This window comes from Heptranchias perlo, chromosome 27 (assembly GCF_035084215.1).
Source record: "Heptranchias perlo isolate sHepPer1 chromosome 27, sHepPer1.hap1, whole genome shotgun sequence".
Classification (NCBI taxonomy): domain Eukaryota; kingdom Metazoa; phylum Chordata; class Chondrichthyes; order Hexanchiformes; family Hexanchidae; genus Heptranchias; species Heptranchias perlo.
In genome coordinates, this window is record NC_090351.1 from 32,562,729 (window position 1) to 32,575,422 (window position 12,694).

A 12,694-nucleotide genomic window follows, 5' to 3' on the forward strand; every position below is an offset into this window, starting at 1 on the left:
TTTGCAGGATTGACAAGTGAGTGACAGGTTATTAAATGATTATGGCCTCAAGTGAGGCAGCCATTTGATCCAATATCTACTGACTGTCTTTTGTTCTTCAATTCAGATTTGGGACACTGGAGGGCAGGAGCGCTTCAAGTCACTGGTCCCCTCCTACTCTAAAGGGTCAGACGGCTGTGTGCTCGCATTTGATGTGACCGATCAAGATTCCTTCTATGCCCTGGAAGGTTGGAGGGAAGAGATACTGAGGAACATACCTTCAGGATGTGAGGATTACCCTTTCATAGTTTTAGGCAACAAAATTGATTTAACTGATAGGCAGGTAAGTCATACAGAATCATAGAATGATACAGCACAGAAGGAGGCCATTTGGCCTGTCGTGTCTGTGCCGGCTCTTTGAAAGAACTATCCAATTAGTCCCACTCCCCTGCTCTTTCCCCATAACCCTACAAATGTTTCCTTTTCAAGAATATATCCAATTCCCTTTTGAAAGTTACTTCCACCACCCTTTCAGGCAGTGCATTTCAGATCATAACAACTCGCTGCGTAAAAGAATTTCTCCTCATCTCCCCCTCCCCCCGGTTCTTTTGCCAATTATCTTAAATCTGTGTCCTCTGTTTGCTGACCCTCCTGCCAGTGGAAACAGTTTCTCCCCATCTACTCTATCAAAACCCCTCATCATTTTGAACACCTCTATTAATTCTCCCCTTAACCTTCTCTGCTCCAAGGAGAACAATCCCAACTTCTCGAGTCTCTCCACATAACTGAAGTCTCTCATCCCTGGTACCATTCTAATAAACTTTATAAAGTCCAGATGGATACAGTCAGACTATAAATTTCGACATGTTATATAAGCAGGTGCTCTTTGGTAACAGTAAATGCTGTGGCCGAGACGTTTGGGAAGAAGTAAAGTTGCAATCGAGTTTCATATTTAAGTTCAGGGTTTCTAATTCTCACTATAAAATCATACCCTCCAGCCCAATGGAACAGTCTGTTTATTCGACAGTTGCAGCTAAAGAGGCTGAATGTAGTTCTCTGTCTGAAAGTTATCACAATTTATCTTTATTTTGTTCATTATAATTTTAATCTTCTAGCCATGCAAGAAGTTGGAACTAACTGTAAGGCAGAGTATTTACTTTCTGCGACTTTTGCTTTGCAGAGAAAATGCCTATTTTCTAACCGTCTATTTATTCGATAATTGTAGCGTGGGCGATTTGGTGAAATCACCTCAGTGGGAAATAAAAGAAATTGTTTTTCAGCTGACTCTCTGCCTGATTAGAGTAGAGAGAAAGAGAGAGAGAGAGGGGGGGAGGCAGTAGAGGAAAGAAAGAAAGGAACCCAAGCAGGGCTTCCATTAGAACCGGCCAGATTTCCACTGAACAATCAAAGCTCTTAATTCCCCCAGTGACACCTGTGCTATTCTTGAACCAGCCTGTAGGTGGTGCACAAGGGCTGCACTGCTTGGCCCACTTTCCAATGTTCGTTCTCCTTCCTCTGAGAGAGGCCCCACTGTCTCCATCAGGCAGCCTCGTTTGTGATATTCCTGTTTTTAATGAAAATTATTCAAATAGTTTCCCTGCAATGATCTAACTGAAGGCAAGGCGGGATCTATTTATGTTCAATTTTGTTTGATTGAGGTTTTGTTTGTTGCTCCCTTGCCAATTTTGTCCCCTTCTCTTCTGGAGATGTTGATTCCTTGCTGGAGTTTGTTTCCATGGACTCTAGGACCTCAGCCAAGTGGCCATTATTCACGTGTGAGCCTCGGCAGTGGGTGTTGTCAGATTTCTTGGCTGCAGGTCATGACAGACGAGCCCAATCCTCTCCTGACACCCACAGACGTTGGATGGCGATCAGGAGAGGGAACCCTGGTTGATTTTTCACGGAGGCTAGTTGTAGCATTCCTAACACTACACGAGCTGAGACCAGCTAATTCAGGACAGACCAGGGACGGGTCCTGGAGCCTTCTGGGTCTTCGTGACTCAGGCGCCCGCTGGATAAATTGGGAAGTGCTTTTGTTGAGATTTAATCCACAACATGCCGCATTTTATAATTCACCCTCATGTTCAAATTCCTCCATGGCCTCGCCCCTCCCTATCTCTGTAACCTCCTCCAGCCCTACAACCCACCGAGATCTCTGCATTCTTCCAACTCTGGCCTCTTGTGTATAACCCATTTCACCCCACCATTGGCTGCTGTGCCTTCAGCCGTCTAGGCCCTAAGCTCTGGAATTCCCTCCCCAAAACTCCACCTCTCTACCTCTCCTCTTTTAAGATGCTGCTTAAAACCTATTTCTTTTGACCAAGCGTTTGGTCACCTGTCTTAACGTCTCCTTCTTTGGCTTTGTGTCAACTTTTGTCTGATTACACTCCTGTGAAGTACCTTGGGACGTTTTACTATGTTAAAGGTGCTATATAAATGCAAGTTGTTGTTGCTGTATAAATTACAAGCTGAAGGAAATTACACTGTTAACCATAGATCATCCCAGAGGCCCTCTTGTTCCTTTTTATTAGGGGGAGGGAGTTTTAGATGTTTTCTCTCTGAAACATTTTTTGCACCTTCCCCGACCTTGAGTCTCCTCCACCATTCTCACTTTGTGCATTGGCCAGATGATCTGCACCTAGACTTCCACGAGAGCCGCTCTGTAAAAGGCCACAGGGAGTGAAAGAAAATTGAGGTAATTGTCCCACCCTCCATCTCTGCTTCCACCTGAATGAAAAACTTGCATTTATATAGCGCCTTTCACAACCTCAGGACGTCCCAATGCGTTTTACAGCCAACAAAGTGCTTTTGAAGTGTTGCTGTTGTATTGTAGGAAATGCAACAGGCAATTTGCGCACAGCAAGGTCCCACAAACGGCAATGTGATAATGACCAGATAATCCGATTTTAGGGGTTGGTTGAGGGATGAACATTGGCCAAGACATTGGGGAGAACTCCCCTGCTCTCGTTCGAAATAATGCCATGGGATCTTTTACGTCCACCTGAGCGGGCAGACGGTTTAACGTCTCATCCGAAAGACGCACCTCCAACCATGCAGCACTCCCTCAATGCTGCACTGGAATGTCAGCCTAGACTTTGAACTCAAGTCGCTGGAGTGGGACTTGAACCCACGACTTTCTGACTCAGATATTCCCCTCCCCCTAGACAAGCTTGATGTCGGTTGCTCACTGTTTGCTCTCCTGGTTCTGACTTCAGTTGTGCCTTGATATGATGATTGCCTTTAATTATTCCCAGAAATACATTATTCTCCAGTCTGTATGACCTCATGACTCGGTTTAAATTGAACCACAATGTCCTGAAACAGGTGTAAGCATAAATATGTACCTTGGGCAGGTGCGGCCAATGTATTAAGACTCCTAGGGCTCTTTCAGCTCCATCCTTAGCTAAGTCAACATCATTTGTAGATGTCATCTAGATTTCCTGCCTATGTGCAGCACTTTACACATATCTACATTAAATTTCATCTGCGATCGTCCTGCCTACTCATATATCTTGTCCAACACGGTCAGTAATCGCAGGTCTGCCTCTTCCCTGTTAGAGGACTTACTCTCCAGACTCTTGATTCTTGTTAAAAATGTGTTGATTGTTCATTGAAGTCGTTCAGTTAGAGAGACCAAAAGAAAATATAGTTCAAATTCAACAAAAAGATATCTAACACTATTCGCTAAACTGCCTGTACTGGACTGCATGATATCACAGGTGATGTGTTTGCACCAGGAATTCTCAGTTAAAGTCCAAAAGGGATGCTGTCACTGCATTGGTGAGTTTTCAGGCAGGCTTTGTCCCGGAAGACTCTGTTCAGACCCTGTCTTGTTGATGGACACTATAACCTAGAAATTACTATTATTGGATAAACATTTGACACCTTCATTTAGCATTCCTTTACTCACTATTTAGGCATGGCGTTAGTCCATTTAAAATAAAGAGGCTAAAGTCTGCACTACATTGCGGGGAGAGGAACGTCATACAAACATGTTAAGTGGGCGACCGCTGAGATCGGTGACAATAATTTCTCGCCATCTATCTGCTGAGCTGCTGTGGTAATTTCATGATCCGGCAGTCTCGGCTCCCACAGGCAGCCCTTGATTTCCCAAGATGCAGTTCCCCCGTAAAGGTTGCTCCACCTGGGAGTGCCAGATCATGGAGTCGCCCCCAAACTCTAAAGTTTTTCAGTGCAGCGTTAAAATACATTTAAAGAGGGATCATTGACTCTTTAGGCTGATGCACCAGTACAGCACTGAGGGAGTGCCGAATTGTTGGAGGTGCCGTCTTTCAGATGAGACATTAAACCGAGGCCCCGTCTCCCTTCTAAGGTAGATGTAAAAGATCCAATGGCACTATTCTGAGACGAGCAGGGGAGTTCTCCTCGGTGTCCTGGCTAATATTTATCCCTCAACCAACACCACTAAAAATAGACTGTCTGGTTATTATCACATTATTGTTTGTGGGATCTTGCTGTGCGTAAATTGGCTGCCATGTTTCCTTCACTACAACAGTGACTACACTTCATTGGCTGTAAAGCACTTTGGGACGTCCTGAGGTCTGAAAGGTGCTATAGAAATGCAAGTCTTGCTTTCTTTTTGGGCAAATGAACCAGTCAGAGAAGCTTTATGCCGTTTTAGTCACAATGACATTATGCCCAAAATTTCTGACACAAATATGCTCATTGACAGATCGACGTAAAATGGTGCATGAAACATCTGTCGGAGACGGCCCTGTCCATTTAACTATTCCAGTGCCACCAACATGGATGCCAATGAGTTATCTTGTCAGCTGTGTCAGACTTTGGAATATTAGTTCAAAAACCGCATGAACATTTGACCTGGCCCTTCAGTGACATGACCACATTAAAGCCTGAGCCTAGTGGCTGTTTTTTCAACCAATTAGGAACTGAGTTTAAGAGACACGTGCCCTCCTGAGCTCCAGCACGGAGTTCAGGCGCGAGAGGCACAGGACTAAAGCTAACTTTGGGTTTTTAAATACAGAGGAAAAATTGTGAAAAAAAGAAGTTTTCAGCAGACGCGCGGCTAACCTTGTAGGATATGACTCTGCAGTTATGGTCACATTATGATCACTCCTGCGTTCCTTTCACTCTTGCAGGTAGCAAGCGATGAGGCAGAAGCTTGGTGCAAAGCTCAAAATATTCCTTACTTCGAAGTGAGTGCAAAACAGGGTATCAACGTGGGCCACGCCTTTGAGAACATTGCCAGAAATGCTCGGTTGCAGGTAAAGATTACATCACTTATTTAAAAACAATCTATCACTTTTGCCCAAAATAGGCAATGGCCCAGAATTTGCTGGGGAAATAACGACGAGTTTAATGTGGACGCTGTTATCAGCGCGTAAATAACCCGGCAATTTGTGGCGAGGGAGAGATAGGGCGTGAGTTGCGAATCGCTGGAAATTGCTGGACGATTTGCGCCGCTCCACCGTTAGCCTCGCAAAGACCGAACCTCACTGTCAACCTCCCCGTGAGTTTCAAGAAATTGCTGCATTTGTGCTGGTAAAACAAATGAAACGCGCCGCAGAAAGTTAGGGCTGGTACTCAACAGCGTAAGGACCCTTTTAATGATGAGGCTTATGTTCCTGCAATGCCACTCAACCTCTCCGGCCCAGAAAGGGAACAATTGAAACTGTGGAGTCTCACTCCTGCAGATAGTAAGTTGCCCTTAGAGATTTTTTTAATTTAAAATTTATTTATTTTTTCTTACTTTTCCTTTGCCTCCTTCTTCCTTCTCTCAGCAAGAAAGCATCTAATCTGAGATATGTGACTGTGGAGGTCACTAAATTATTGCTCTGTTAAAAACTCCGCTCCATTGTAAATTCACTAATCCCACACTCCCGAGCAGGAAGCCACACTCGAAGGGAGCAGGGGTTGGAGATGGAGTTACTAGACCGTAGCACCGAACCTTTGACCCTGAGCTCCGTTCGAGTGCCTCCATGCAAGGAGCAGGGCATCAGCCGCCTGTTGAAATGGATTCCCTCCCTCGTGCCTCAAGCGCGCCACCTGGTGGGCCAACTCATTTAATAAAATAAAGGAAGCAATGCTCACCTGCTTCCTGTCGGCCTATGTACTCCCGCCCATTGACTAACACATGCCACACAGAAAAATGGTACGGCATTTTGGTCCTACCGAGTGGGATGACGTCAGTGTTTCTAGCCATCCAGAAGCGCAGAACATTTGCAGGTGACTGAACCATTAAGAACGCATCATCTCAATGCTATTGTTATATCAGCGCTGTTACTGATGTCAGACACCAGATTAATGTGGCAATGAAACTGCAGCTCTCTCAAGTGTTACCCTGTTGGCGTAACTCACTCAGTTTAGCTAATAAAATGTACATTGTGTGTGTGTGTGTGTGTGAGAGAGAGAGAGACACACTCTTAAAAATAAACAAAGCTCCCCAGTGATAATTTCGAGAGGCTCCACTCTCGGTGCAGGGGTTGCTCGATGCCAACTGTGGTCAGAGGTAGGGTTAAAACAATACAGCCCTGATCCCCCGACCCACGCTCACCTGTGCTTCCATGCACATTTTCGTCCCTTTCCGCCTCCCTCCACCCCACCACTCCGCTTTTTCTCCTGAGCTACAGCTCCACAGATAGTAGCAGCTCTCCTCTAACTTCACCCAACCTCGATCTGTGAGCCTAGATTGTGGGAGTCAATGGCTTGTCCGACCATGAAGAACATCACAGCTACAGATCTTTCCTTTACCTGACATCCCCACACATGGGGAACACTGGGTAGTGATCTGGAACCGTTATTACCTCCTCCCCCACTCCCATCCCACTGAATGTCAAGCTGAGAACCATGAGTATCACTGAGTCCAAATCAATAGTGCAAGCATACGCAAGGCTCAAATATGACATTACTATCACTTTTAAGAAAGAACTTTGATATTGCACAAGAAAGTAGAACCAACTCATGCCCACGGTGATTGAAACATGGGTTATAGTCACACCCTGTTTAACACGGAAAGTACAATTCAGCCTGGCACCGCACACAATGATACACCTTAACGTGTCACCCTGCTTGATAAAATCTTTCATAATGAATGGTTACCTTGGTATAAAGGAATACACTTGGCCACGCTCTCTAAGTTGAAAATAAATGGGACTTACCAGTAATGCAAAGGCATGGTGTACCTTTAAAATGTAGCTTTGTGAAATGGGGAACGCAGGGAGCATTTGATAGACTCCCCCTACATTGCTGCAAAGTTCCATTTATTTCATCCTTAAAGTGGAACAAGGAGTTTTACTTTATTTAAAGGATGAACAAAGATCCTAGCAGCTCATGCCATATAACCTGGGACAGGGCTAGGCTCATACTTTTTTCATTTTAAATGAATCTCTCTGTCTTGCTGTCATGTGTCAGACTTTACCTTGTAAGCTGATTCCCTCTCTATAAGACCACAAGCTGGAGAGCAGCATTTCTTCTGATTAGTGCTGGACAGGGAACAGAAAGAGTCAGGAGTGTGATGGAATACTCTCCACCAGCCTGGATGAGTGCAGCTCCAACAACACTTAAGAAGCTCGACACCATCCCGGACAAAGCAGCCCGCTTGATTGGCACCCCGTCCACCACCCTAAACATTCACTCCCTTCACCACCGGCGTATTGTGGCTGCAGTGTGTACCATCTACAAGATGCACTGCAGCACCTCGCCAAGGCTTCTTCGACAGCACCTCCCAAACCCGCGACCTCTACCACCTAGAATGACAAGAGCAGCAGGCACATGGGAACAACACTGCCTGCACGTTTCCCTCCAAGTCACACACCATCCCGACTTGGAAATATATCGCCATTCCTTCATCGTCACTGGGTCAAAATCCTGGAACTCCCTTCCTAACAGGACTGTGGAAGAACCTTCACCACATGGACTGCAGCGGTTCAAGAAGGCGGCTCACCACCACCTTCTCAAGGGCAATTAGGGATGGGCAATAAATGCTGGCCTTGCCAGTGACGCCTACATCCCATGAACGAACAAAAAAATATTTGAGAGAGCGATACAAACTTGCGAGGGGCACAGAGAGCTCTGTGCACCTCAAAATGGTCTCTGCTGTAGACTGGTAAACATTGGGTTACATGTTGGCTGTGGTATCAGTGAGACAGAACATGTGACTGGAATGTTTTCTGAGCTGCAGAATGAATCAGGAGTTGTGGTGCGATACTAAGTGTGGGAGCAGTTATGTTTAGAAACTGTAACTAAAGCAGATCTATCTAGTAACCGTTTTTTCCCGGATTGTGTCATATTGTTTTTGACTGTGTTCCATTTTTACGCAATTTTTGAAATTTTTCTTAAAGGGGAAGGAAAGTCCAAGAGGAGCAAACTTTTCATTCAAAGTACAACCCAATTATGTAGCACATATAATATCCAACCCAAGTTTCAGCTATCTCCCCAACACTCTGGAATCTCTTGCCAAAGCCCTTTGGTTGCTACATCTCTCTTCATCTTCAAAGCCTACCTCTTCATGCATCCGTTGTCCCTTCCACTAAGTCTTTCCCCATGCCTACTCATGTCTGCTTACCCCTTCTTGTGGAGCGTCTTATCAAAAAAAAACCCAAGTCTTTATTGAAGGAAGACAGGGTGGAAGGCCCGTTTGCTGGGTGGCTGTAAGGGTCCAATGTGAAAATGAGTTTGAACGGTCTCAATCTAGTTCCTGGGGGGGAGGGGGGTACAAAACTGGCACGAAACCAATAATCCCATTCAGCGAGGCTGCAGGGCGACAAGTGTGGCAAACAGAAAACTGTCACAATAGGCAGTGCTGTTCTGAGGTCAGGGCTCAGGAACATTGTTGGGGAAGAATAGAGGAACCCTTAGCTTTGCATCTGATTCTCCTATAATGGAAGTGCTTGATGTCGGCGTTTCATGTTCAAAATGGTAAGTGTTCCATTCCCCAGCGCTAACATTCTTCACCATGATGAGTACAACATTCACACATAAAATCAATATAACTTTGTTTTTGACTACCATTGGTTTTCTCCATCTAACCAACAAACTTATAATTTATTTCTTGGATGGAGAAAAGCAATTGCAGTCAACCGACTCTTACAGTTTGCATTGGTTGCCTGCACGGTCCTGCTTTTGGAGCACATGTTTCTGAAGCTGTGCTACCAGTGGTACTGACACTGCTTGTGCCAATACTGACGTCTTATCATGGCCGATGCTGGTACTAGCAGAGGGTTTGACTTTCATCTGGTTGGGGGAATTTGGCGTCCAGCAACATGGTGATGGAGAATGCATGGATCTAGCAAGGCCTTCTAATGGCAGAAGGGAGGTGAGTGCCTGATACTTGGTGGTGCCTGGGACTTGGAATATGTTGTCATGCCCTGGCAAAGTTCGTGAATAATCAGTTTGTGGGGAATACACCACTTTCCATTTCAGGCAATTAGTATCTGTATTCATAATTGCATCCAGACTGGTTTTTGTTCATTTTCCCCCATAACACAGTGATAATATTCCATATTAGTCAACATTAAACCGAGTCCCCGTCTGCCCTCTCAGGTGGACGTAAAAGATCTCACAGCACTATTTCAAAGAAGAGCAGGGGAGTTCTCCCGTGGTGTCCTGGCCAATCTTTATCCCTCAACCAAAATCAATAAAAACAGATTATCAGGTGATTACCGTATTTCTGTTTGTAGGACCTTGCTGTGCGCAAATTGGCTGCCGCGTTTCCTACATTACAAGAGTGGCTACACTTTAAAAGTACTTCATGGGCCATAAAGCCCTTTGGGGCATCCTGAGGTCATGAAAGGCGCTATATAAATGCAAGTTTTTTCTTTTCCTTACTGAGAAATCTGCAATTTCAACTTCACAAATATCTAACTTTCGCCCCTTTGATCCCGAAGAAAATCAAAATTTCACTCCAAATGTATAAATGATCATTGTAGATTGACAATGGGTAGCAATGGATTATTCTCTCCTTCCATCCTTCTGGTAGAGAGTCATCTCATGTCTGCTCTTGTGCATTTCCTAGAAGCTAGTTTTTAAAAATTTATTCGTTCATGGGATGTGGGCGTCGCTGGCAAGGCCGGCATTTATTGCCCATCCTTAATTGCCCTTGAGAAGGTAGTGGTGAGCCGCCTTCTTCAACCGCTGCAGTCCGTGTGGTGAAGGTTCTCCCACAGTGCTATTAGGAAGGGAGTTCCAGGGTTTTGACCCAGCGACGATGAAGGAACGGCGATATATTTCCAAGTTGGGATGGTGTGTGGCTTGGAGGGGAACGTGCAGGTGATGTTGTTCCCATGTACCTGCTGCTCTTGTCCTTCTAGGTGGTAGAGGTCGCAGGTTTGGGAGGTGCTGTCGAAGAAGCCTTGGCAAGTTGCTGCAGTGCATCACACTGTGTATGGATGGTACACACTGCAGCCACTGTGCGCCGGTGAAGGGAGTGAATGTTTAGGGTGGTGGATGGGGAGCCAATCAAGCGGGCTGCTTTGTCCTGGATGGTGTCGAGCTTCTTGAGTGTTGTTGGAGCTGCACTCATCCAGGCAAGTGGAGAGTATTCCATCACACTACTGACTTGTGCCTTGTAGATGGTGGAAAGACTTTGCAGAGTCAGGAGGTAGAGTCACTCGCCACAGAATACCCAGCCTCTGACCTGCTCTTGTAGCCACATTATTTATATGGCTGGTCCAGTTAAGTTTCTGGTCAATGGTGACCCCCAGGATGTTGATGGTGGGGGATTCCGCGATGGTAATGCCGTTGAATGTCAAGGGGAGGTGGTCAGACTCTCTCTTGTTGGAGATGGTCATTGCCTGGCACTTCTCTGGCGCGAATGTTACATTCCACTTATGAGCCCAAGCCTGAATGTTGTCCAGGTCTTGCTGCATGCGGGCTCGGACTGCTTCATTATCTGAGGGGTTGCGAATGGAACTGAACATTGTGCAATCATCAGCGAACATCCCCATTTCTGACCTTATGATGGAGGGAAGGTCATTGATGAAGCAGCTGAAGATGGTTGGGCCTAGGACACTGCCTTGAGGAACTCCTGTAGCAATGTCCTGGGGCTGAGATGATTGGCCTCCAACAACCACTACCATCTTCCTTTGTGCTAGGTATGACTCCAGCCAGGGCAGCAGAGATGTGGGAAATGGTCTGGGTGACCTTTGGGTTGAGCAGAGGGAGGAAAGCAGCAGGAGCAAACCTAAGGTGAGGGGTAAAGCAATACCTGCTTTAGCACCTGTCTTGGAACAGGATTGAGGGTTATAAGGATTAGCATAAATAGAGACGACAAAATACTGTGTGGAATACAATGGCTCCTCAATTACTGGAGCTAGGGAAATGTGCCATGGAAGAAAGTTGGTCTAGGAAGTAAGGTTAGGTAGGTAGGTACTTGCGAGTTGTATTTGCTTTCTTTGGGGCAGAGGGCAGGGAGAATCGTCACAGAACCTTTCCTCAAGAGGTTACATTTGCTGGGTAGAATCCATGATAGAGTGGACCCTGTGAAAGAAGCTGGGTGATGGGCTGAATGGCCCCTCTCTCATTCCCTGATTTTCTTTTACTTCTTCATTTTTCTGTTGTCACACATTCAACTTGAGGTGAGCCTTCATATTCCTATTAACACGGAGCCTCCTGGTAAATTATTTACTTTGGAGTCTATAAACAATGTTTTTTTTCTTTCTTTCTCTTCAGGATGCAGAAGGGAAAGATTGCTATTTGACAAAATCCATCTCCCTGGGAGAGAACAAAAAGTCAGAGAGACAGAAATGCTGCTGAGACTCGTGGCTGGATGAGAAGTGGAAAGCCAGTGTTTGGTGACCATTTTCATGATGTCCTGGAGTAGGCTTTGGCTACAGCTGTGCTGTTATACAAATATTTATTTTTCTAAGAATCAGTGAAATCTGCAGTTCAATTTTCTAAACCACTATAATGAGACAATATTTTTTTTTATTCAGAGATTGCTATGGATTTGGACTTGTTCCCAACTACCACTAGTTTTTAATATGAGATACAGTGGCATATACTGTCAGATAGAAAAGACATCCAGAGCCTTAAAATTTGAACCTTGAAAGTTTGAATGATGCCGGGGCTCATTTAATTTGGTACTTGGACCACAGTTGAGTTTAAACTGACTCAGGCCATGGCTGGAACTTACAATTCAACTGGTGCCAATGTGGAATCTCCCTGTGTGGGCGGCAATGGAGTAAAATCCCTCGCAGATTCCTGGTAATGCAGTTTGTGGTACTTTACACAACTTTACACTGCCTTATCGCTGTTCAACAGGTTATATTGGAGAAGACTCGTCCTAGCGAGCAGATTGCAGGGAAAGGAGTTGTCGTAATCCAAAGTAAAATATATATTTTTTTGCACAGATAAGGGTTGTTTTTGGTTCGGCTCCTCTCCATGGTTACGGCGGAGTCCACATTCAGAAACCAAGTTTTTTATTTCAAAAGTAGCCTCACTGCTATACCACAAAATCTCTGTTCTTTGATTTCAAAACTACTACTCGGAGAACAGATTTAGCTGTTTTGTGCCCTCTAAAATGTGGCAACACCATTTGGTGGTACAGGTACGGACAATTGGAATCAGCCATTCATCTAATTTTGTGGTAGAAATGAATGCAAACTCTATTAGTGCCAGGCTCATTCATTACTGCTTCGTCATAATCTTTCCAACACTTTAAAGCTTTCACAAAAGAAAACTACAGCCAGATGCTTTATGTACCCAGAATATATAAGAAAGAATGGAATAAAGAAAA

The 12,694-nt window shown here is 45.0% G+C and overlaps 1 protein-coding gene across 1 annotated transcript in view; it reads left to right on the plus strand.

Annotated features, from left to right (window-relative positions):
* The window catches only part of LOC137344541 (ras-related protein Rab-7b-like), a 39,548-nt gene extending 26,854 nt beyond the window's left edge, over positions 1 to 12,694 (plus strand). The window contains exons 4-6 of the mRNA XM_068007588.1: positions 107 to 322; positions 5,100 to 5,225; positions 11,629 to 12,694. Coding sequence (XP_067863689.1) covers positions 107 to 322; positions 5,100 to 5,225; positions 11,629 to 11,712 — 426 coding nt within the window. The 3' untranslated portion in view covers positions 11,713 to 12,694. The remainder of the gene's footprint in view (positions 1 to 106; positions 323 to 5,099; positions 5,226 to 11,628) is intronic.